The sequence below is a fragment of the Tauraco erythrolophus genome, chromosome Z (assembly GCF_009769465.1).
Source record: "Tauraco erythrolophus isolate bTauEry1 chromosome Z, bTauEry1.pri, whole genome shotgun sequence".
In the NCBI taxonomy this organism is placed as follows: domain Eukaryota; kingdom Metazoa; phylum Chordata; class Aves; order Musophagiformes; family Musophagidae; genus Tauraco; species Tauraco erythrolophus.
Genome location: NC_141496.1, coordinates 29,071,074 through 29,096,695, shown reverse-complemented (window position 1 = coordinate 29,096,695; position 25,622 = coordinate 29,071,074). Strand labels below are relative to the sequence as shown.

The window sequence follows — 25,622 nt, the reverse complement described above, 5'->3', positions numbered from 1 at the left end:
CCAGAGCCATGGCCATATACCAGTACGTGATGAGAGTAGAAAAATAAGCTGTGTGTATTGTGCTGTTTGTGATGGTGCAATTTGTAACACATCTGAATGGGGAGACATTCTGCTCGCCAGATGAAGAAAATTTATTTTTTGTTCAGCATTTAAATATTTTCAGCTGAAATTGTAGCCTGGCACAGAGTAGCTTTTATGCACCTGTGACTTTCTAGGTAGCACTAACAGAGTTTCCAACTTGCTAGTTAGTATTTAGTACAAGGAGAGTTGTCCTGTGTGCTACTGCCGCTCACAGCTGTGCATATGCATAAATGTTTGCTCCCACTCAAGTGCCTCCCGTTAAACTCCTCCAAATGTTAATGTAGGAAAGGGGTTCAAAGAGGAGTCGTATCAAATAAATAAATAAAGTAATTTAAGATGCATTGGTTGTTCCCTGCTCTTAGCTGTCAACAGAGGAAAGTGCTTTCAGTTTCTCCAGTCTGGACTACAATAAAATAAAAAGACCCAAGTGGTCTTGTAAATCTGTGGTAAAGAAAAGTATTAAGACAGAAACTGTGTTTCAGTCATTTTAAGATGGATATATTTTTAGCTCTGGAGAATGGTATACAAACATTTTATTTTGCTAAAGACAGGCTGCACATATTCTGTCTTCTAACACAGTTATACAAATTGGTCATTATCTTGAGAATATAAATTTTAAGATACTTCTGATTCTTCACATGGTAGTTATCTCCTTTTAGAAGCTTCCTGGGGTCTTTGATCTTTGAGTGGCATTTCAGAAACTCTGGGAACAGGTAGTATAAAGACTCTTGCAAAGACGTGCATAAATACACAGTTGCTGTTTCTAAACACAAGGGAGAGAGCAGACTGTAATGTTTTGGAGATATAAAATTTTACTAAATCTTTTTTTTTTTTTTTTTTGAGGCTCTTTCCAGGCATTTCATCCAGCTATTGCATTTGTCTGGATGTGGTAATTTCTCTTGCTTTAGCAAATGGCAGTTTCAAGAAGGACAGCTTGGTACATGGTTAATTTTCACAGTAACTGAATCAATTGTTTATAAACCTTCTCAGTGTGTTTGATTTTTCTTAAACGCAGGGTACAAACAATTACTGCAATTAAAAGCAAAAGCTGTCTGAGCCTGAACTGTGCTTGGGCTGGAAGAACGTAGACTGAGACAGGATTTTTCTCACTTGGTTAAACTTCTAGATGGTTAAACTCAGGCTTGTTCAGTGATGGGTGCAAAGCAAAAAGGACTTGCAGGAGGGGTTCAACCCACCTGCCTGAGACATCTCTCCTAAAGCAGGATCTTTAACAGCTACCTTAGACCCAGACAGCCTGAAGAACTGTTGGTTTTAGACAGCTAAAGTTACGTGAAGCAACTTCCCTGTTCCATAAGGTGTCTTCACTTCTTTGCAAAACAGCTTTCTAGGTGACTTTAGACAAGCTGCTGTAAACTTACAGACACTGAATCCCTTGTTCTGATGTGCAGAGATTACAGTATTTCCCCCACTTATGCGGTACTGTTAAGATCATTAAACTAAATGTTCATAAGTATCGGTGGAGGAAGCTCTGTAGGGGTCTTACTTGATGCATTTTTAAAGCTTTTGTCTTGTATTTACAGAATCCCATTCCTTCAAATGCAAGAACAGAAGGAAAGACTCAACTGATATTAAGTCAATAACATCTCAAAGTAGTGACGGTAAGAAAGTAAACTGTCAAGAATAACATTATAAATAAAGAACAGATTTGCCCTAGAAAACAAAAAGGCAGAATGAAAGAGGATCCAGACAGATTCACAGCTGATTAAACAGACATCAGTCAATTTTTTTTTTATAACTGCTGTAAAATTTTTTCATTCTGACTTGCGAAGCAGTGTCCCAGCATGAGTACCAGAACCACTGCACAATGCATGTGGCGTGCAGTGCCTTCACAGAGAGGAGGAGTGGCTGTGCCGCAGCCTGATAAAAGAGTGGGTGGTGAAGCATTAGTTCCACCTCTCTTAGAAGGCTGCAGCATGTGCTCCCAAACCAGTATTTTGGTTTCATTAGTGTGGGACATGAAGGGATCTATTGCTGCGGGTTATTTGAGGGCAGTACTTCTGCTCCTGATCCCGTTTGTGACTGCTTGGGGCGGTTGGGACATAGCGGCAGAGATTTCTTTCTGCCTCAGTGTGTAGTGAGAGCAGTGCAGCTTATGGGGAGCAGGAACAGGTTTCATTAGAGCAGCTGTATCCCTGAGATGAGGAACGTATGCACCCGTACTCTCACAGGAAGAGCCGTGTCTGACAGAGATCCATTGAAAACAAAGGGAGAGTGGCAGGTACAGGGCATGAAGTATAAAATAGCTTAAGTATAGCTTCATTTCAGTATAGCTGAAGTGATGGATGGACAGAAAAAACTGAGAGCAGAAGAGAGGGATGGTTGCAAAGGAGGCAGACAACGATGCAAGAAATTAAACAGTAAAGCAAGAACTTGCAGGAGAGGAGATACAGGAGAAATGGGAGATGAAGCTGGATTCTGTCATGCTGTTCCCCAGTGACGCTTTAAACGCTGTCATGTGATTTACTCTCTGTGGCATGTAAACGGTGCTCTCTTTAACGGCAGCTCCAAGTTTGCAGACCCGACGGTACTCTTCCATGGCAAGGATCCACTCAATGACAATAGAAGCTCCTATCACAAAGGTGAGTCCTGAGCATTGCCTTTTCCAAAAACTCAAGAGTTTGGAGTTGATCTCATAGGGAAGTATGCAGTTTGTGGCAGGACAGCCAGGGGTTTCCTGCACCTTGTATTTAACAGAATAATCTAAAAAGTATTTTTTTCCTTACCACCTTCTGCATCTCATCATCTCATTCCAAATTCTAGTCATAAGGAAGAATATTAAACGGGGGAAAAGGATGTCTTTGCTAGATGCAGTGCTTGTAGCTGGAAGGGAACCCTGCTCTGTTGGGCCGTGTATGTGTAGTAAGACATGTGCTTCCAGTCTCACCTTTGCTTTTACCATTGGTATTTGTAAGACAGCATGCAGAGGAGGGAGCACCTGCACCATGTTCTGTCCCTCCACTTTCCTGCAGTCTTTTCTTCTCTATCTGTTATACAAATTCTGCTGTTGCAAAACAGCTGCACAATCACTTGTCCCATAAACCGGAGTGCCTGCCATACCCAACCTTCTAACCACTTTTTGCTATCTCCCCATCTTCTCTTCCTGGCATCAAGCTCTTTACTTCCCAGCACCACTGTACCTGTTAGAGCATCTGACTCTTTCCTTTCCTTTCCTTCTCCCCAAGCCTACTCTCAAGGAGACCTGCAGTGGCCCTGCAGCAGCTCCTGGTTGCTGGAGAAGACGGCACTGGTGCTTTCTCCCTCTCACTCTCCCTCTCAGTGCCAGAAGCAGTCCTTGGTGTCATTGCTACACCCCCAGATCATGGCTGAAACACAAGGCGAGAGGCAAAGAAGAGCCATCCTCTTCTCCCTGCTTTCTCTGCTCTCTGGCCTTCATTTTCACACTGAAAAAAATGAAGGATTTATATTCAATATCAGGATATCTAAATCATGTCCAGAAGTCTGTTTCTTTTCTCCCTGGGGACTGAATGATTGCTTCTGAGCAGACCTGGCTATGCTGAAGGACTGGGACATGGCTAGTTTTTGGTCTACCCACCTGTATTTCAGATATTTCACACTCTTCTCCTTTCATTTTCCTGGAGTTCACCAGTTACAAACAGCAGATGGACACCAGGGAATTAGAAAACAAATTTACATTTTCGGAGTTGTACTTAAAGTGTTGAGGGAGATTACATACCATTTGCTAAATGGGAAGTAGCATAATCAAGCCAAGAATAAAGATTTTGTAGTAAGAGAAGACAAAAGTGCCATTCACTCTTCCTCACCTGCCTCCTTAATCTGCTTTCAGGTTATTAACATAATTAATGCTGCCCAGGAAAACAGCCCTATCACAGTAGCAGAGGCCTTGGACAGAGTTCTGGAAATCCTGCGGACAACAGAACTTTACTCCCCTCAGCTAGGTACCAAAGATGAAGATCCTCACACAAGTGATCTTGTTGGAGGTCTGATGACTGTGAGTAAAATTAGTAAAGATGAAATTACTGCTACCAGTTTCCTACATCACAGTTCAGTGCTCTGCTGGACTAAAACTTCACAAGCGATTGGAAGGGGACTTGGAATTTGTCACCTTGAGTATTTTGGCCTGTCTAATAAGAGCAGGCACCAAGATGTAGTAAAATATGGCCACGTCTCCATTTAGTGCATTCATCCTCATAGTGAACATGATTGCCACTTATAAATCCAACCTGATTTGCCTCAAGGAGATTCTGTTTAGGAAACCCTAGAAGTTTAGATGGGATTAGAGGAATTGCTTTACAGCAGGTCCAGTGTTAAGTGTGAGGTTACTTTAATCAGATTCTGTCTTTAGTCTTGTAACAGCAGCAACACTTTCTGCCAGAGACAGACAGACCGCCTACATTTCATCATGGTTTAACCTCATTTTTTAACATACATTGAGCTAACCTTTGCCAAAATAATATAAAGAAAACGAAAAATAAATTATAGTGGTTAATTTGAATGATGAAATCCTGCAGGTGCCAATGAAGAGTCAAGGAGGGCAATGCACTGTAGATTTAATAATATCCTTTCTCGAGACCTCATACTAATATCCCTTGGAACCTTTCATGTCTATTTTGAAAGACCTTAAAACAAGGATGATTCTTGCAGTGCTACAATAGGAGCAGTCCTTTTATTACCCAGGAATAGCACCTAAAGAGAAAGTGCATATAGTGCTTTTGCAATTGATGATCCATGGATATTCTGTCTAAAATTTATGATAAACTTGCTTTTTCAGGATGGTTTGAGAAGATTGTCAGGAAACGAGTATGTGTTTTCTAAGAGTAAGCCACCATTTTAAACTTCCCTTTGCATGTGTGACTTCTGTTGTAGCTGCTAATGATGTAGAGCTCCAAGCTAATTCACAGTGGGATATATGTCTTTGGAAATAGTTGTCTAAGTGACTGCAGAACAAGTGCTAGACTGCTTCCATTTTGGAGTTGAAGCAGGTTCAAATAGTTAAAGTAATACATTTAAAAATGTAAAGAATCAGACTAAGAAAAAACTAAATTGTCACTGAAAGAAATGTTCACTGATCTCTTTGGTTTATGTCCAAATAATCTGTGATATTATAAACCATATATATTATAGGCTTTTACAGACTCTTTCATGTAAGGAAAATCATTGTTTTTCTTGAAAAACAGTTCTTTTCTAAATGGAATTCTGCATGCGGGTGGAGGGAAAAATCCAGAAATGTTGTCATTCCCAAATTCCATTTCAACAGATATGAACCTGAGCCATAGTCACTTTTCAGTGCCAAACACCATCAACGATGTTCCGCCCTGTATCGCACAGCTCTTGGATAATGAGGAAAGCTGGGACTTCAATATTTTTGAGTTGGAGGCTGTTACAAATAAAAGGTACTGCGCTCCTTTCCCCAGGTGCCCGCAAAAAGCTTGTTGAGGAGCTGTAGCAGAAAGCGCTTTGCTCCGTAAAAACTGAAGCAAGACACGGCAAATCTATTGAGAGCTGCTTTTCTTTTTTTGTATGTGTGTATTGATACCATGGAGAGCCCTGCACAGATTATTGTCTTCCCTGACAATGTCTGCAGCCCTCCAGGATTGTTTCCCTTTCAATTTTCACCTTGCTTGGCTCCCATCCGCTCTGTCCAGGTGACATCTGGAATACTGCGTTCAGCTCTGGAGTCCCCAACAAAGAAGGACATGGAGCTGCTGGAGCAGGTCCAGAGGAGGACCACAAAGATGATCCAAGGGCTGGAACACCTCTCCTATGAAGACAGACTGAGAGAGTTGGGGCTGTTCAGTCTGGAAAAGAGAAGGCTCTGGGGTCATCTTATTGCAGCCTTCTAGTACTTAAAGGGGGCCTACAAGAAAGCTGGAGAGGGACTTTTTACAAGGGTGTGTAGTGACAGGACAAGGGGCAATGGATTTAAATTGAAGGAGGGCAGATTTAAATTAGACGTAAGGAAGAAATTTTTCACTCAGAGGGTGGTGAGGCACTGGAACAGGTTGCCCAGAGAAGCTGTAGATGCCCCATCCCTGGAAGTGTTCAAGGCCAGGTTGGATGAGGCTTTGGGCAACCTGGTGTAGTGGAGGGTTTCCCTGCCCATGGCAGGGGGGTTGGAACTAGGTGATCTTTGAGGTCCCTTCCAACCCAAACCATTCTATGATTCTATGATTCTATGATTCTATGATTCTATGATTCTATGATTCTATGACACTGCTTGGCACAGTCCGATGGTGTTACGTGCTGGATGTCCCACAGATGCCCCTTTTTCCTGCTGATGTGCAGGAATGCAGGTCATGCTGGAAAAAGCAAGTCTCTCCCTCTCTCACCTAAATCAACCCACGATTTAGAAAGCTCTGAGGCAACTGTGGCTTTTGATTACAAGGATAAAAAACTAGGATGCAGGATAAACCAGTGATAGGATCAAGAGCCTGAGATTTTAAAGCTATAACGAAAGAAGATGCCAGTAGTTTTGAGGTCATGCAGACCACAAAAATAAAGATGTCATCCACAGAGAGGAGTGATTTTCATTTCAAGATGCAAAGAATTGGAGACATTCCTAGGTCTCTTTCACTTTGAAGAAAAGGGTCATTTTTGGAATTTACATTTGCCTGGTTTTAATTTGCAGATGTTGGCTTTTGGTTACGCCTTTCTCAGCTCAGAAGCCCTGTAGATCATCTTGCAGGAGTGGAAAATGTGACTGAAAGATAAGACCCTGTCACAAGCAACAAAGAGTAAATGACAACTCAGAGTGGATTTGGATTTAAGAACCAACAAAATTAGAGATTTTACCCTACTTACTGCCTCACACACAGGCTCATCGCTGTGCTCCCCAGCATTACATTCACCAGACCTCAAATTCCCTTTCCAGCCAGGAGATCACTGCTCGCAGGACTCAGGACATGCCATTCCTGTTTAGTCCAGCACATACCACTTGAAGCAAGAAAGTAGGAGGCTTCTGCTTGAGAGTTCAGAAGCTTAATTTTAGACATTAACCACCACCACCCCCTCCCTCCCGCTCCCACCATACTCTTACACTTAAGCTTATCCGCTGCCTGTTAGCACTTGGAATTCACAGGGAGGGCGGGGGGGTACCAATGGCAAACTCCTGCCTCAACTCTAGAAAGTGATCCAGTCGTCCTAAAGCTAGAAGAGTTCACATGAAATAGTAACCTCATGCTAAGAGCTGCTCTGAGAAGCATCAATATACTTTGCATATTGCCAACTTCAAATAGACAGGAAGTAGAAATCTGGACCCTCTGAAGTCACAGGATTATTTGAAACAGTAAATATTTTACCCTTTTTTTTGTCTTAGGGCTTTTTAGCTTTTGGGATATGCCCAGGCCATGTTCAAAGTCTGCTTTTTCTCTTCAGAAAAAAAATGTGGTTTTAACTGATTGACAGACACTAAAAACACAAAAGACCTGAGCTTTTAAGAATTTTTTCTGAAGCCACAAGAATTGGTGAAACTCGAGTGGAACTGCACCATTTCTACAAAACGTATTAAAATAATGACTGAAAGGATGGTAGATGTAATAATTTGTAACCTTGGCCAGGATTTTGAGAGGTTATAGATGTGCAATTTAAAAACATTTAACATTCCCCCCCCCCCCTCCCCCTTTTATTTTTAAGGTCTTACTGGTTTGTCAAAACTATTGTTCTTCAGAACATCAGAAGATCTTATTTTACAGCCGTGCTTTTTTGTTCTATTGTTTTTCAGGCCCTTGGTGTATTTGGGCTTAAAAGTTTTTGCCCGGTTTGGGGTCTCTGAGTTTTTAAACTGTTCAGAAGCAACACTGCGAGCGTGGCTGCAGGTGATTGAGGCCAACTACCACTCCTCCAACTCATACCACAACTCCACACACGCAGCAGATGTCCTACATGCTACCGCCTTCTTTCTTGGGAAGGAGAGAGTTAAGGTATAACCATCGCCGAGGAGTCCTTTGGGCTAGGATTTCAGTATGTTTGTCATTTTGTGTGTGTCACTCAAAAGTCAGATTTTACTTAAATAATGGCCTTGGCTTCATAAGGTTGCTCTGCCCTTGAAGTCTTTTCCTGTGACGTCTGCAGGCCCACACAGTTTCTGTAAAGTCTGTTTGTATGAGTAGGGAATTTACGTTTTTAAGCAGAAGGAATAGGAGGGAAAAACCTGTCTCTCTTCTATCTCTTGGTAACTGACTGTTAGTAACAGCTCTTAATTAAGCTTTGCAAAAGCTTTGGAGAGAGAGGTGCTGATCTCTTCTGAGTGAAGAATCCAGTATCCAGTGAAAGGGCATGTGGGAATGGGTCAAAGCTGAGCCAGAGGAGGTTTAGGCTGGACATTAGGAAGCATATCTTTACTAAGGGGGTGGTCAAACACTGGAATGGGCTCCCTAGAAAGGTGGTTGATGCCCCAAACCTGTCAGTGTTTAAGAGGTGTTTGGAAAATGCCCTTAACAACATGCATTGACTTTTGGTCAGCCCTGAAGTGGTCAGGCAGGTGGACTAGATTGTCATTTTAAGTCCCTTCCAACTGAAATGTCCTGGCCTATCCTACCCTGTTCTAAAACACACAAGCTGTGTAGGAGCAGAGTCAGTACAGGGTCAATCAGGCAAGCACACAAAGTGGAAGGACACCACTAAAGGATCCATCCACTGTTAGAGGATTTGATGGAAAGTTATTGCTTAGATGTCAGCATAGTAAAAAGATTCATTAAGGAAAGAGGATTTGGATAAGGGTGGGAGGAGGAGTTTTGGAGTAGGTAACCTGTGGGCACATTGAGTGGAAAACAATTGCAAAGAGGCAGAATCCCTGCACTTGAGCTTACACTTGCATATTTGCGCGTACCTGGAAACGATCAGAATTTATTTATTGTAATTTTTGTGCCATGTCATATTTTTTCTCTCTTCCTGTAGGGAAGCCTTGACCATTTAGATGAGGTGGCTGCGTTAATAGCTGCCACCATTCATGACGTAGACCACCCTGGACGGACCAACTCTTTCCTGTGCAATGCAGGCAGCGAGTTAGCTGTGCTTTACAATGATACGGCTGTATTAGAGAGTCATCACACGGCACTGGCATTTCAGCTTACAACTAAAGACAGCAAATGCAACATTTTCAAAAATATTGATAGGTGGGTCTGCTGGAGAAGGGGAGTGCGCATGTGTGGATTGCTTGTTTGGGGATTTTAGTTTGGGACAGATTAAGAGTCTACCTTCTAAATTAGAAAATATAACTTGAATAGAGACATTAATATTTAACCTCTTCCAGAACCCTATGTAGACTTGAGTTTTAAAAAGGCGTTACTTTCCATTCCCCCACCCCCTCATCCTCCAATTTGTATTTTTTGGACAATGTAGAGATTTTTGATAATCTTTTACATATGACATTGGCATGGTCTAGTTGGCCTCCAGGCTGCATCTTGACCCATCTTGATTCATTGCCTTTTCATTGCAGGAGCCTGCAAATTACTTTTTGGGCCACACATTTCCACCCAAACAGCTAGACTCTGCATGCTGTGCCCACTCCGCATGTTGCCCCACACTTGTGGCACTAGTGCACTCACATGGGACAGAAAGGGCTGGTAGTGGAGGGAAACGGAGCTCTGGGAGAGCTGGAGGCACCATGCTACTGGGCGTGCATGTAGCCTGGGAGATTCCATTGCCATCAGACAAGCTTTTGCAGGGACAGGGTGTGAGAGAAAGCGATCTGAGAGGGCAAGGGCCTGACCTCAAACAGGTAATGAATTTACGTACCCCCCACAACACCGTTGGTATTTGAAAAACCTCAGATTTGAGTTCCAAGTGAACATACAGTGAGATGGAAATGTGTTGGTGCCATTCCTGGAGAACTTGTCTTAGTTACAGCATTAAGATATTGAATTGTAATTTTTTATTAAATTCAAGGGATTGATTTTCCTTAGGTAAAAATAACAGACAAAAGGCAATAAAGGAATTCTCATCTGGAGAAACACGGAGAGGCAAGATCTAGGCCATTCCTCCAACCCGAGACCCTTCGTAACTCAGAAGGTGCCAGCTCACATGGATGAGCCCCTGAGCAGTGTTTTGCAGAGCTGGGTAGGGACGAGGGAAGGGCGGAGCTCTGTCTGGCAGGCTTGTGAGGAGTAACTATTTTTCTTTCCTAGAAATCACTACCGAACGTTGCGCCAGGCCATTATTGATATGGTTTTGGCAACAGAGATGACAAAGCACTTTGAGCATGTGAATAAATTTGTGAACAGCATCAACAAGCCAATGGCATCTGAGGAGACAAGCCCACATGTAAGTGCTTGCAGGACTTCAAACCTTCAGGCATTTCAATTAAGTTCTTCCAAGACAACCTTAAGTATCATTTTCCTTCAAGTTGTATTAATTTGCACCGTGGTGCAAAAGACACGGGATTGGTGACCTCACAGCTCAAAGAGTGAAAAAATACTTTTATTTTCTTGTTTCCTGTGTCTGGCTCTGCCCTTAACACATTTAAACACTTCACTTTATAAGCCTTGGTTTCGAAGCCATCTCGTGTTCAAAAAACATGCAGGCGAGTGCTTTTGTACACGCAAAAATCTGTGCGTGGAGCCAGGTCGGCACTCATGCCTAAGGTCCTGCCTCCAAACACCAGGATTTCCCTAAGTGTAGGGTTGTGACTGAGGAACCTGCCCTAACAGTTTCGTGCCTATGTAATCTGGAGCCTTCAAGCCACAGGGAATTACTCCATTGCTTCCTGAGACCTCTCCACCCCATTCCTGATTGTAGCAAGTGATGTCCGTGACTTTACTCCTGTCAGTTACACACCCCAATGCTCCATCACCAGCCAGGGTATGTTTTGTAAGATGCCTCTGAGTTTTCCAGCCCAGGGCCCTCTTTACCTTCTCTTGTTGCCTCTCAAGGTCGAGCGCTCCATACGCAACAGGGTTCTCCAGGGCAGTGTCACTGACCTCAGCAAAGACCACCTTACCACAGCTAAGTGAAAACAGCACGTTGGTAGAAACACTGAAGAAAAAATCAGACCAATTGAAGGCCCATGATAATAAAAATAAATAAGAAGTAGCTGCTGTCAGTTTTCAGTAACTGGATTTTTTGCACTGTAGACCATCATGGGTGCAGAAACCAGTCAGGACTGGTGGGGTTTACAACTTTAGGGACAGCATTACATCAGTTGAACTGACCTGCTTCTAGGGACTGCTGAGCTCCATTCTCCCAACAGTCCGAGCTGGAAATCCCAAAGGCTGCTGAACCTCACTGGCACTGTGGACACATTGCGCTGTACTCTCCAGCACTTCCAGGCTCTGGAGGGCTCACTGGAACCAGCACTGGCTTTGAATTAGGCTGATCGTCTGCAGTGTCAGAAGTCCCAAGGCACAGGGGATGCGGTTTGGGCACTGCTGGGGGCCCCTATGACTGTTCCAGCACAGCCCCTGGCACCGTGCTTCATGGGTTTGCCCCCGTGGCATAGGCTAAGACAGGACAGTGGGGATCCCACTTTAGATCAAAGCCTGGATGAAAAGACGGTCCACATCAGTGAGTGGTGCAGAGCTACCCGCTCTCAGGTGTCTCTGTACTTACATGTGGACCAGACAGCAGCTTGCTCCACCCATTTCTAAAAAAGCCCTCTGAGGCGTCACTGGGAAATGTAGCTTCTCACAGTGCTTCATTTCTCCTTCTGACAGCTTAAGCGTTTTTCTGAAATGTTTCCTCCATCTCCATCCTTTTAAAATCTCTTTTTCTGGCATCCCCACATTGGCCTGTAGGGTTTAGATTCACAAGCCTCACTGAAACCACGGTGTTCCCAAGCTCTGAATGCATTTCAGGGTATCTCCTTGTTATCCCGTGAAAGCATTTGTTCTAGGACTTCCTCAAGAGCTTCTAAACACTCTCCACACATTCTACTGCAATCAGGTTTTCTAACCCGTAGAAAACATTTTCTTTGACTCGCTCTCCTTTATCTCACTGGTTTATAGCAGAGGCTATTTTAAAACGTACAAGAGTTGGAGAGCAATAAAAGGGGAGCACAGAGCCACTTCTATTACAGATTTGGTTTTTTCCCCCAGTATTCGGTTGTTCTGTTCCTTATTGTTAACGGTGGCTCTTCCTATTTTGATCTCCAACAGCAGTTAAGAAGCAGGTTAATTTGGCAGCTCTTTGCTGGGCTACCCATGCTGAAAAAAAATTAACTGCTAAACATAAAGTTAGAAGATTAATGCCTGAATTCGCAAGAGTCACTGCAAAATATCTCCCCATAAACCACAAAGACATTAATTTAGCTGTGGCGGTAAAAAGTATTTATGTTCAATTTTTGACTCAAGAGTTGAATTTAGCAGTGAGGGGAGGCCATAATTACGCAAATATATTATTTCGAGAATAGCGCTAACGCCATAGTGAGCTGAGGTGGTGGTTTTTTATTACTCAATAAGGAATGTAATATACCTGTGCCCTTCTAAACTGTTCAAGACCCAGAAGATGACGCCACAGCAGACTTGTAACAACCGCTCTGTCCCCTCCACCCGCTCTCCAGAGCAGTCAATAAGCAGTTCGGTATTTCACTGCCTAGCAAGCAGAGACTTCCTGCAGGCCGTCTGCCACTCCTGCATTTTCCCACTGTTAGTATCTCATAGATTATCCGAGATTTCATCCTAGCTGGTAACTAAGGCCAAAAAGTATTCTGGGCCAAGTGTTCAAAATCCAGCAGAAACGCAGCAGTTTTATTTGCAAATGTACCGGAACTGAATGGCACAGACTTGGTGTTTTGCTTGTAAAAGAAACAGTCACTTGCACAAATTGGTACACAGCCCATCTAGGAATGAAAAGCAAAGTCTAGAAGCTCACATAAATGAAGCAGCCTGCTACCATCACCACTCCCAAATTTAAACACTCAGCAGCGAGGATGGTTTATCAGCTTGCAGTTGGCGGATATGTTCCCTATCCCAGTCCTCTTGCAAGAAAGCGAGGCTGGAATGCAGAGAAGGGTAACTCACCCTAGCCAATAAAAAGCTTGTGACTCCTTTATTTCACAAACTTTGCTATCAATTCTGAGAATCTCCACAACTGCCATATGTAATGGGACTACCATTAGTTACTCAGCGAGGCTGCAGTTCTCAGACATCACTTTCTTCTCCAAATTCCTGGTGCTTTCTGTGAAATGAGGTGTCAAGCTGGGTGCCCACGTGCAGTCTAAGTGCAACAGAGCTGGTAAGGATGCCCTCGCTCCTGCTAGCAGGAATGCTGGCCACCAGCCCCTGTAACCAACTCTCTTTTACAGAGTGAAGGCAGCGACTGTGAATGTACAGCGAATATAAAGAATTTTCCAGATAACCAAACATTGATCAAGCGCATGATGATTAAATGTGCGGATGTAGCAAATCCATGTCGCCCTCTAGAGCTATGTATCGAATGGGCAGGGAGGATTTCAGAGGAGTATTTTGCACAGGTATGTTTATTTTTTTATAAGTCGGCTATTATGTTAAGTAAGAAAATGCATGTCAGCTGGTCTGCTATTCCACACGGAGTCTGTCTGGCATCACCAAGGAGTCCAGATGTATGCATTTTGTCCCCGGTCAGAACAAGACCCTTTCATGCAGAAGAATTCGCCCGTCAAAGTTGGCTAGTTTGCTTACCATGAAGCCTGCAGGAGAGAATGGTGGAAAGGAGGTTTTACACTTTTAACTTCCTCTGTCTGGCCAAACAAAATGATTTGATTAGCCTCAGACAATATAACTGGATTCTATGATTCTATGATATTCAAGACCATCACCATTCTAGCTTCCAGTCCCAGTACCTCCTCTGAGGAGAGCATGGTGATCCATACCTGAGGAAGCCCTCAGCTGAATCGTCAGGCTGGCCCTCTCTTCTAAGACGGCGCCTGAACTATGGTCACAGCAGGCAGATGATGTGGCAGGCCAGCACTGCAGGCACCTGGGCAGTGCAAACGCTTATCACATGGGATCGCTCCCGACAGAAGTGGAACCTCAACTTCCTTTTCATAATGTTCAGATTTTCTAACACAAATGAACCAGTTTCCAGCAAGTGAAACACTCTTCTAGTTCTTTATTTGAACAGCTGATAGATTCTTAGTTTTATTTGCCACGAACGGTGTGGAAATCAACAGCTGTGACTGGAGAGACAGAAAAGTGGGCATGCCTACCATCCAAATTCATATCACACACGCGATTGATCATTATTATTGGGGTGATCTTATAGCAGCCTTCCAGTCCTTAAAGGGGGCCTACAGGAAAGCTGGAGAGGGACTTTTTACAAGGGCATGTAGTGATAGGACAAGGGGCAATGGATTTAAACTGAAAGAGGGCAGATTTAGATTAGATAGAAGGAAGAAATTTTTCACTCAGAGGGTGGTGAGGCACTGGAACAGGTTACCCAGAGAAGCTGTAGATGCCCCATCCCTGGAAGAGTTCAAGGCCAGGCTGGATGAGGCTTTGGGCAAGCTGGTGTAGTGGAGGATTTCCCTGCCCATGGCAGGGGTGTTGGAACTAGATGATCTTTGAGGTCCCTTCCAACTCTAACCATTCTATGATTCTCTGATTACTGAAAGAACACAGTAGTCAGCGGCTGAGGCATGTCTGAATTTCATTTTAATCATAGTGAATACATCGATCACTGCCTAGGTAAGATCAGGTCTCGCTGTATCTCCCTAGCAGGCAAGTTATCATGAGCTAGCTTTAAATCGCCAATCTTGGGCACCAGCCTACCTGCAGCAACGTGAAGTGCTGAGAACTGTTCTGCTCTTCATTCACCTCTCCTGGTGATTTTGAGGACTGCTCTGCAGCCAGTTCCAGCATTAGACGCTGCCTATACTGCTTAATATGGGTTTTTTTGTAACTAAATCCTAAGACTGCTGAGGTGATTGGCTCCTCCACCATACTGAGCACAACAAACCAGCCCTCTTCCAGTTGCGGACACAGAGTTAAAGGGCACACCCTTACTCCTATTCATCTTATAGCCCAATAGAGGCAGAGAAAGTAGCGACAGCAACGTCCCTCTTACTTAAAAGGCAAATGGTTTGAAACTAGAAACCACTAGAGATGTGGAAAAAGGAGAGATCAAATCTGTCCTCTGCTAAAGGACTCTGCAACCCCATTTTCTGTTTTTAGCTGGTGTGCCTTAATCACCAGATTAGAGCGTTCTGTCTTGCTGGAGCTAAGAGCAATCACAGCACTACAGTAACAGAGTTCTCATGAAAGGGAAGAGATGCTGATTTCGGTCCCAGTTCCAGATGAACTAAAGCACATGAAACTAAGGCAGTTCACCTCAGGTGTTCTAAGGTGTGTGTTACATCTCCTACTGCAATTCTTCTAATTCCCTGGCCTTTGCCGCTCCAGCACGAAAGCCAGCAAAGCTCTAGGGGCTAACTGGAGTTTTGTTTTCTTAGACTGATGAAGAGAAGAGGCAAGGTCTGCCTGTTGTAATGCCAGTATTTGATAGAAACACCTGCAGCATCCCCAAGTCTCAAATTTCCTTCATTGACTATTTTGTAACAGATATGTTCGATGCGTGGGATGGTAAGTACTTCTGCTTTTCCATTCCTTGTTCTGAGGCAGAGATTTCTACAGACTAAAATGAGTAATCTCAAGCCGGCCATGAGTCCCTTTTTTCCAGGGGCAGTGCCTGTATCTAAGCAGTACAGCACAGGATCCAACCAATGATGCTGCTGAAGCCTGTTTCACTGCACACACCACCAGCCTTACAAAAGTTGAGCGCTTACCAGACAATCTATGCAAAGAAGGAAGGAGTTATGGCTTAAAACTAAGCTTCTTTTCATTCAGGTCTTTTTCTCCTTTAGCAATGTATTTCTTCTGCGCAGCAGAAACTGAGATCACAGTGGTTGCATGCCAGCACAATTCAATAAAGTCATCATACTTTAAGAAAGGGATTTGCCTGAAAGAGAAACAGACTGAAAAAAAAATCTTTCTCCTTTAAGCACTCGCTTACAGCTGAAGGAACAAAAGAGAGTAGGAGAGTGCCAATTTCAGAGGAGGTTGAGCTGTTCTTCTGCCTGTTCTGTATACATAGTCCAACTGTTCCTCCTGTTCCTTTCAGCATTTGCACATCTGCCTGTTTTGATGCAACACTTGGCTAATAACTACAAACACTGGAAAACACTGGATGAGTTAAAGTGCAAGAGTCTCAGGCTCCCATCAGAAAACAACAACTGACACAAAGGCAAGAAAAACAGACCTCTTGATCTACCAGTTTCACTGTGAATCACTTACTGACTTGGCTACAAGAGAGATGGTGTTTCCTTTCCAGTGAAATTAAGACTGCGTGGCAAGAAGGAAATTTTTATTTATCACTTTTAAGCTTCTCTGAATCCTACAGAAAAAAAGTTTTCAAAAAGGCTACATAATCCACAGATGAATAAGTGCTCTTTGGAAATAACATTTTGTGGCAGAAAATGTACTTCTGAAACTAATTTCTAATACTGAATACGCATTTGTCAAATCTTGTAAGTGATACAACTGTTTTCACTAACACTTCACACAACTGTTTCTCAGACAGAGTTTCTCAGTCACCAGTAGAGTAAGACTAGGTTGACAAATAAGCATAAAAACCTCCCCCTTCTCCAGCATAAATTTACTCCAATTCTATTGATGTTCTTCAGCCCTCTGAACCATAGTTCTAAAAAGAACATGCACAGTAGAACAAGTAAACCTTGATAAATTGGATACAGTAAAAAATAAACCCTGCACCATTTTAAACAACCTTATTATTACAGAGACTATCTCTAAAGCACCACCTGGTCTCTCTTCTTTCTTCCCAATATAAAATCTTAGCAGGAGTCAAATATTCCTAAAATTGGTCATATAATGGAGGAAATTAGGCATGTTCTATATAATTGGTGCCATCCACATGTTTCTCTGCCATTTTAGAGAAACACAGCCAATGTTTCGCCAAATTTTACACAAAAACCATTGTGGCACTTGCTCAAAATCCTTTTTTATGAAGTGGTGTTTGTACACATGGTCATCATGTGTAGTTTTATGATATTTTATGATAAGTCAAGTCCATATATTGTGCTACTTACTTCTAGGATGAACTTGCCCCTTTTTAAAAAAGTTTCCAGGTTGTAGTTTGTAACAGCATTATAATTTGTACTGCTTTTTTCCTCCTAATAAAATGCTGGTTTGTTTTGTGATGTAAAAAGCATTTCAAAAGATGTAAGTAAGTTAGAAATCAAACATAGTTTTTCATTAGTTTTATGATACAAAATTTATGCTAAAGCTTCCAAAGCACAAACGCATCTTTTTATACATCTCATTGTAATCACATGCAAAACATGAACATGAGTTCAAATTTTAGACTATTCTCATACTATTCAGTTAATAAATACTAGCGGATCTGCTGATTTTTAACACTGTGCACTCCAGGCTGCAGGCAAGAGCGTCAAAGCTGTGGCTTCAGTTGAAGAAGCAGTCCTCTACTCACTAAAAGGCAAGGTCTTTGAGATATGCTCTTTACCTCCTCTATGCTGTATCAAGAATTGAACCCAGCAAAGGAAATAAAAAAAAATCCCCAGAGTTTAGACTGCTGTAGAAGAAAAGTGACGATGATTGTTGTTAACTGCAGGTAGCTTACATACTGTGCCAACCTTTTTGTATGTTTTGTACCAAGTTCTGAAAACAAAAGAAAACATTCATAAAATGTATGTGCAGAGAAATGTATATAAGCTATATTTTTGTTAGAATTGTAATAGAACCTTACTTTTGTCATAGCTAAGGCAGGTTGCTGTGTATTAAAATGCTGCATTCTGTATATTTGAAGAATGGTGTTCCTGGTGAAGTATGTTTATTCATTCTTTCTTATTATACATATTGCAACATTCTTCAATGGATGGTACTCAGATAAGTTGAACCTCTGTTTTTTATACTGTAAACAGTTTGCTTTTACCATTTCTTTATTTAGAACTAGTGCTCCCAGTGGTTATACCTTAACTATACTGATGACTGAATGCTCACTGCAGCTTGCATTAGAGAAAAGAATTTCACAATATTCAAAGCTTTCTCATCTTAATTTAATTTGTTAAATACAGCAACACTCTAAGACCAAATCCATGTAAAACACTTTAATTCATTATTTTTGTCACACTTCTGTCACAAGAAAGAAAACGTGAATGGTGGAAGGAACCTAAGAAATAAAGTTCAGTCTCAGTTCTGGTTCATGAGTTAAGGCGTTAATGTCAAATCAGTGTATTTGTTGCAAGATACTGTGTTTCTTCCCACAGTCAAAAACTAAGTGAAAATGTAATTTGTGTGGAGATATGTCCTCTTCAACAGAGGCAGATCTCTTATACTATAACCTGTTCAGTTGACTAATAGCTGTTTGTTTCATGGTACTGTCAGTGCATGGATATATAAAACAGCCGCTTCAGAGTTGTACAATTATTAAGGGTAGATCTGATGAAGATATTTACTTTCATGATGTGAACACAGGGAATTCTTCATTACTGTGAGGTGGAAAAAGAATTTTAAAAGGACACAAGGTGGAAGTAAAATTTCTAATCTGGTCACCCTAATTCTGCTCACTGCACTTCCCAACAGTAAGTGATAAATCCTTAACAAGCGTAGGCATGTACAGCCTTACTGCATTCACTCTTGTGCTCAAAGTTCATTTGTAAAACAAAGAACTCAATTTAATACTTTCAACTCAACCATCTTTAAAGGAAGAGACCCTTGGGAGATCTATTACCAATGGAGTGTATCTGAGAACAATGGCACGTTTGATAGATATAAATATTTATACACACATGCAGGACTATTTAAGGCTGAATTACATCCCTGTAAAATGCACAGTGAGTTTTGTGACTAGAACTGTTCAGTCAAATAGGTATGTTTCTGTACCAGGCATTCACTTAAAAGCAGTCACATAAAAATGAAATAGTTGTTCTCATGATATAGGAAGAAGAGATAATAAAAAGATGATGTTCCTTCTCTCTAATTGTAACTGATGATAGCAGTAACCTCTCCAAAAAACCTAAGTTTTATAAGCTTTCACTGTAAAGTTTTAGTAACAATAAGTAAACTCACACTTTGTATACAACTAAACAGTTATTTCTCAATTGAAACAAGGAAAAAAGAGCCAAAGAGAAACTCATCTCCTCAGCTTGTATTGGGGTAGCCAAAAATGCAACACTTGCTGATGAAGACAAGCTGAAACAATGCAGACCAACAGGCACAAAGGCTTAACATGCCATCTTCCTCCCTCAAGTTTAATACCATATACCAAAAGGCATGTTATCATCAGCTGTAATCCCAACACCTTTCCTATACTGGCCTATGGAATAGCCACTCTGAGCAAAGACATGCAGCTCAAGATTTAACTTAACCTTAAGCTGACTTAACCTTCCTGAATTGAAAGGAGAGGGTAATTTAACTATTTCTCCATGTTTTGTGTTTTTGAAATATGTCATTTTGAGCTCCACACTCAAAAAAGATTACTTGTACAAATTGACTAAAGTGGGGGGAAAAAAGCACAGCTCAAAATATTACTGTCCCTCTGCCCTGCCTTCCAGGGAAGATTATGGTCAGATTCAAGAGGCAAAGCTTGGCTTCTGGGTGCCAGGAGAAAGACAAGTGCCTGTGGGGGCTGGGGGAAGCACGTCTAAAAGGCTTCTTGGTTTCTTCTAGGAAGATGGAGCTTCCTCCTCTTGCTTCTGCTCTTGTCAGGATCTGCTTAGCCCTTCATTTTAATTGCACTTACTGCAGCCACTGGATCTTAAGTCTGAAATTACAGCACTGTAGTTTCCTGTACTGAAAACTGTTCTCATTGATTCAAAGGGAAGAGATGGCACTGAAAAGTTGCATGAGACATTCCTGAACTGTTCAAGTGCTGGATCTTCTGAGTAGACCTGAGGACAGTGGCACCGACTTCTACATGGCTGTACAACCACTAAGTTCCCAAACTGCCTTCCTCCCTAGCTCCTCTCTGTTCAAATGGTAACTAACTACTCATTATCTCATTCTCCCTCCCACTTTCTTTGTATCAGTTCTGGATTTAACTTTGCTTTTTTTTTTTTTTGCTTTTGGATTTTTGTTGCCTTGGCTTGGGGTTTTTGTTTCAGTTTGGGGGTTTTTCCTACTCCTGTTTAGCTTGCAGATTGCTGCTATTTCTGACTTGAAAAAGGCATTGTGTACGTAGAGGCTTTTTATTTTTAAATTCTAAAATACTATTTATCCTTACAAACTTGGTGCCGATTTCTCTGCAGTCAAACTTCAGCTCAGAATTTAGTATTCATCTGGCAGAATTGTTTTGCTAGTATTGAACACACCAGCTGCTACTGCTCAAGAAAGTATTTTACATCCTAAAAATCCAAGGTAAGCCCAGTGCTTTTATTAGACACAAATTAATTTGATGAAAACACCATGGAAAGACTAAGCTGAACCGATCATGCTTCATGCTAGACACAGTAATGTGCTGTATAAACCCCAGGAGAGTAGGTTAACCCACAGTAAAACGGCAGCTACTGCAAGCAAGGAGTATCCTTCCTTTGCTAAAAATTAAAACCTGACAAACCAGTATTGCCTACTTTTCTTTCTTGCTCTTACCCTTGATGAAGGGTAGCAACTTCAAATGCAAAAATTCTATTTGAGAACTGTTTGGTTTAGGTTTTTTTGTAGACACATAAATCTGAGCCATCAGTGACTAAAGCTTAGCTTCAAGAAATAAGACACAAAGCAGGAAGCCTCAGATTATTTTCTGTGCCTCCTTTCTGCACGTAACACTGTGGAATGCACCCAGCTGCTTTAGTTATGATCCATCTAAGGATTTTCACAAATCTTAATTTTGACATCCACCCATGATATTTTTAAAACTTAGGAATAATATTAGAAACTATTTAATGAGTCATCGTTATCTTCAGTCTTTCAAGAGAACACCATTTCTGCTGACAGAGGAAGCCAAGTAAGTTTCAACATGCAAAATTCCCCTTTGAGAAGAACAGTAGCAATTAATAAAAATTCCAATATAATACATGACAGTAAGTGTAAAGCTTACTGGTAGTCACATTACCAGTAGCTCAGGCTTTCCTTTACACTTGCATTTAACACGCATTCAGTTTATACATATATAGCCTGTATTCGAGCAATTTAAAATTTGAGCTGTAAATCGTCATTTTGCGCCAATTTTTGAAATAATGCTAAACTGCGGAGCCTAGATTCTCTTTCACCATCCTTCCATAAAATAATGAGGTGGTCCGCAGAGCACGTAGCCAGTCCCAGCTCACCAAAGTACAGGAACATCTGCAATGAAACAATTACTATTACCATGATGCTCACACAAGATTGTCAGCTTGCTTAGATATTCAGTGTACAGCTGGATTAAACACACATGTGTGTCTGAAATGGTTCTGTTGAACATACATATGCAAAATTACAATGCATACTTTCTATACGATTGACATGTTATAAAATCCCTACATGGCAACAACTCTTAAACAGCACTTCGCACTGAAAGATCTCCGTTTAGAAAAAGCAGTAAAGCCTTACAGATAGGGAAGCTAAGGTACAGAATACTTGTGAAGGTTTGATTGGGGGGGGGGTGTTTCTGGTGGCAGGAGAGGAGATTTGCTCCCTGTGACCTCCTCGGTTTTGGAACCGGGTCAGACCCGGTTCTGGCCACCAGATCGGACTTCCATCTCCCTCGGGGTTAAGACAATCGGCGCCTCTGCGAATTGCCCTATTTAAGTTGGGACAAAGGAACCAGAAAAGGTGCTTTGCCCAGAACCCAGGAGAGGGAAGGAGGGTGCTGCCCCCGCTCCCCGGCTCCCGGCTGGGCGGCTGCCCATGCCGGGCCAGCGCCACCCACTGAGGATGGCGGCAGCGGAGCTGCTTGGGGAACTCGGGGAGCACCTCGTTCCCATGATGCCCGCTGGGCTGAGTTCACCCAGAGAGGACTGAGATCTGAGAGAAACAGCCACACCGACACTGGGTCAGTGAAGATGGAACAGGACGAGGTGTGCCGGAGCTGAGTTTTCCCTGCAACCAGTGGCGAGACGGCAGGTGACCCTCCCTGCAGCCAGGACAGACTCGGTGGAGCAGAGACCCGCTCGCAGCCCATGGAGAAGACCATGATGGAGAAGAGATGCCAGAGCCTGAGGATGGTCATGAAGCATGGGACACACGACAAGGTAGAGAGGCATCTAGAGTCTGTGGGATGACCCACGCCAGAGCAAGTGGCAATAGCTCCCTAAGAATCCGAGACTGTGGTGAAGCCCGCACTGGAGCAATCCGATGGGGAAGGATTGCATCCTGCGGGTAGGACTCACTCTGGAGAAGTCTGTGGATTTTCCCTTGCAAGTAGGGGATCCACTGGAGCAAGGGGAAAAGGGTGTAAGGACTCCTCCTCCTTTAAGAAAGGAGCGGCAGTAACAACATGGGATGAACTGACCTGCACTCCCCCATTCCCTGTCCCCTGTGCCGCTGGGGGAGGAGGTAGAGCTGGTAAGAAAAGGAAAGGGGACGGGGGGGGTTGTTTTTAAGATCTGGCCTTGTTTTCTCTTTATCCTTTCAAGTAATTGGTTTTGTTTCTGTTTGTCCTTATTCTTTTAAGTAACTTTTAATAAATTGTTTTGCTTTAAGAAAGCCGAGTCTGTTTTGCCTGGGACCATGGTTGGTGGGTGCTCCTTCTCTGTTCTTGTCTCGACCCTCAGTCCTTTTATTATATTTTTCTCCTCTCCATTTCACTGGGGAAGGAGTGAGAGAGTGGCTGTGTGGAGTTTAGTTGCCGGGTCGGCCTAAACCACGACAATACCGAAGAAATTTGTTCCAAGTCAGCAGTAAAAGAGCGAGCAACTTGCGTGAACCCTGATCTCCCAGCTTCTCAGGAACAGAAGCCACTATTCTGTTCACTCGAGTGCACCGTCCCCTTCCCACACACCACCACAGGCTACCATCACCAGGCCTGGAAGGACCTGAGTGTGCACGTTGGCCCGCAGCAGTTGGCGCAGGCAGGAGCTCTTTCCTGGTTCAGGGAGGCTGACACAAGTGGTGGTCATTGCTTTCCCTGAACGACACACAACTATGGTTGCCACTCAGCTGAAAAGCAGCACCAAGAAGAGTGTGGCGACTCAGATGGAGGTCCCATGCAAACATGTGGCTACCCAGGTCTCGGCTGCATGGTGTGCCGGAGCCTATCACTGGAAGGCAGCAGAGACAACTGTGTGCGCTGTGACCAGGTGAATGATCTACTCTGCCTGGTGGCAGAGCTGAAAGAAGTGGAAAGGCTAAGGAGTATCAGGGAGTGAGAGAGGGAGATCGACTGGTGGAGCCACACCATTATCATCCCTGAGGCAAAGGCAGCAGACGGACACTCAGCATGAAGCAGAGGATCTCCTACCCTCTTCCCACCAGGCTGAGGGAGGGGACCTAAGAGACCAAGGGGAATGGAAACAGGTCCCTGCTCGGGGCAGCAGGTGAGCTCCCTCCAGGCCTCCCTCACCTACCCAGCTGCCCTTACACAACAGGTATGGGGCTCTGGAAACTGATGATCCAGCAAATGAAGAGGAAAATATAGATGAGGGCCCACCCAGGGGGTTGCCTAAGGTGAGACAGTCTGCCCCACGCATTCTGACTGCCTCTGTTAAAAAAAAAAAAAGGTGGGTAATTGTCATCGGTGATTCCCTTCTGAAGGGAACAGAGGGGCGAATATGTCGACCGGACCCAACTCACAGGGAAGTCTGCTGCCTCCCTGGGGCCCAGGTCAGGGATGTCACTAGGAAACTCCCTGGTCTGTTACAGCCCTCTGATTATTATCCATTACTGGTCATGCAGCTCGGAACTGATGAGGTAGCAGAGAGAAGTCCAAAAGCCATCAAAAGGGACTTCAGGGCACTGGGGCATTTGGTTGAAGGGTCAGGAGCGCAGGTAGTGTTTTCCTCAATCCCTTTAGTGGCAGGAAAGAATACAGAAAGGAACAGGAAAACACACCTGATTAACAGATGGCTCAGAGGCTGGTGCCACGGACAGAAATTTGGGTTCTTTGATCATGGGGAGGCTTTCACAGAACCAGGTCCAATGGCAAATGACGGATTTCAGCTGTCTCAAAAGGGGAAAAGGATTCTCGCTCATGAGCTGGCGGGGCTCATCAGGAGGGCTTTAAACTAGGTTTGAAGGGGGAGGGGGATATAACTAGGCTCAGTAAACTAGGCTCAGGGAATAAGGCCTCCCACCCCCCTAGAGTGAAATCGGCGTGCTCAGCTGGCTCTCTGAAATGCCTGTACACCACTGCACGCAGCATGGGGAACAAACAGGAGGAGTTTGTGTTCGATCAGGGGGTTATGATCTTGTAGCAATTACTCAGACTTGGTGGGACAGCTCGCATGACTGGAATGTGGTCATGGATGGCTATGTCCTCTTCAGGAAAGACAGGTCAGCAAGGCAAGGTGGTGGAGTTGCTCTTTACATGAGGGAGCAACTAGGGTGCCTTAAGTTCTGTCCAGCCTCTTTTCATCACACCAGGGGTGGATCAGGATTGTGAGTGCGAATTAAAGGACAGTCTGGCATGTGTGATACTGTTATTGGTGTATATTACAGACCACCGGATCAGGATGAGAAGGTTGATCAGGCCTTCTACAGGCAGCTGACAGCAGTCTCGCAAATGCAGGCCCTGGTTGTCATGGGAGACTTCCACTATCCTGATATCTGCTGGAAGGCCTACTCAGCCAGCCATCCACAGTCCAGGAGGTTCCTTCAGTGCATTGATGATAACTTCCTGATGCAAATGGTGGATGAGCCTACTAGGAGAGGAGCACTGCTGGATCTTATTCTCACTAATAAGAAGGGTCCGGTTGAAGAGCTGAAGGTCGAGGGTAGCCTTGGTTGTAGTGACCTTGAAATGGTGGAGTTCAGGATCTCATGTGGCAGGAAGAGAATACCTAGCAGAATTAGAACCCTGGACTTCAGCAGAGGCAACTTTGATGTCTTCAAACAATTGCTAGGAGAAATCCCATGGGACAGAGTACTAGAAGGTAAAGGGGCCCAAGATAGTTGGTTAGCCTTCAAGGACCTCTTCTTCCGAGCTCAAGACCGGTGCATCCCAACAGGTAGGAAGTCAGGAAAGAGTACCAAGAGACCTGCATGGTTAAATGGTGAACTGTTGGGCAAACTCAAGTGGAAAAAGAGAGTGTACAGATCATGGAAGGAGGGGCAGGCCACTTGGGACGAATATAGGTCTGCTGTCAGAGGATGTAGGGAGGCAACTAGGAAAGCTAAGACCTCCTTGGAATTAAACCTTGCAAGAAAGGTTGAGGACAACAGAAAGGGCTTCTTCAAATACATTGCAGATAAAACTAACACTAGAGGCAATGTAGGCCCACTGGTGAATGAGGAGGGTGCCCTGGTGACAGAGGATGAGAAAAAGGCAGAGTTCCTGAATGCCTTCTTTGCCTCAGTCTATACTGCTGGAGGCTATCCTGATGAGCCCCAGAACCCTGAGGCTCCTGAGGAAGTCAGGATAGAGGAGGAGTCTACCCTGGTTGATGAGGACTTGGTTAGGGACCAGCTAAGCAACCTGGCCATCCATAAGTCCATGGGTCCTGATGGGATGCACCCACGGGTGCT

The 25,622-nt window shown here is 43.5% G+C and overlaps 3 protein-coding genes across 5 annotated transcripts in view; 2 read left to right on the top strand and 1 right to left on the bottom strand.

The window, feature by feature from the left end:
- PDE8B (phosphodiesterase 8B) overlaps positions 1–16,328 on the top strand; it is a 79,958-nt gene extending 63,630 nt beyond the window's left edge. For all 3 annotated transcript variants that reach the window (XM_086630085.1, XM_086630084.1, XM_086630082.1), the window contains 11 exons: positions 1,623–1,700; positions 2,605–2,681; positions 3,908–4,072; positions 4,853–4,898; positions 5,339–5,474; positions 7,802–8,000; positions 8,977–9,194; positions 10,206–10,341; positions 13,319–13,486; positions 15,443–15,572; positions 16,111–16,328. In XM_086630085.1, coding sequence (XP_086486211.1) covers positions 1,623–1,700; positions 2,605–2,681; positions 3,908–4,072; positions 4,853–4,898; positions 5,339–5,474; positions 7,802–8,000; positions 8,977–9,194; positions 10,206–10,341; positions 13,319–13,486; positions 15,443–15,572; positions 16,111–16,226 — 1,469 coding nt within the window. In that variant the 3' untranslated portion in view covers positions 16,227–16,328. The remainder of the gene's footprint in view (positions 1–1,622; positions 1,701–2,604; positions 2,682–3,907; positions 4,073–4,852; positions 4,899–5,338; positions 5,475–7,801; positions 8,001–8,976; positions 9,195–10,205; positions 10,342–13,318; positions 13,487–15,442; positions 15,573–16,110) is intronic.
- A 3,078-nt stretch (positions 16,329–19,406) lies between these two features.
- WDR41 (WD repeat domain 41) overlaps positions 19,407–25,622 on the bottom strand; it is a 33,187-nt gene continuing 26,971 nt past the window's right edge. Inside the window, exon 13 of the mRNA XM_086630086.1 lies at positions 19,407–21,305. Coding sequence (XP_086486212.1) covers positions 21,153–21,305 — 153 coding nt within the window. The 3' untranslated portion in view covers positions 19,407–21,152. The remainder of the gene's footprint in view (positions 21,306–25,622) is intronic.
- LOC147526357 (uncharacterized) lies at positions 23,180–24,167 on the top strand. The gene is made up of 2 exons (XM_086629143.1): positions 23,180–23,304; positions 23,528–24,167. The coding sequence occupies exons 1-2, from the start codon at positions 23,180–23,182 to the stop codon at positions 24,165–24,167; spliced, it is 765 nt and encodes a 254-aa protein (XP_086485269.1).

Coding starts and splice junctions, on each gene's coding strand:
- LOC147526357 (XM_086629143.1), top strand. CDS start 23,180: ATGGTGTGCCGGAGCCTATCACTGGAAGGCAGCAGAGACAACTGTGTG. Junction 23,305..23,527: donor AGGCTAAGGAGTATCAGGGA/GTGAGAGAGGGA, acceptor CTTACACAACAG/GTATGGGGCTCTGGAAACTG.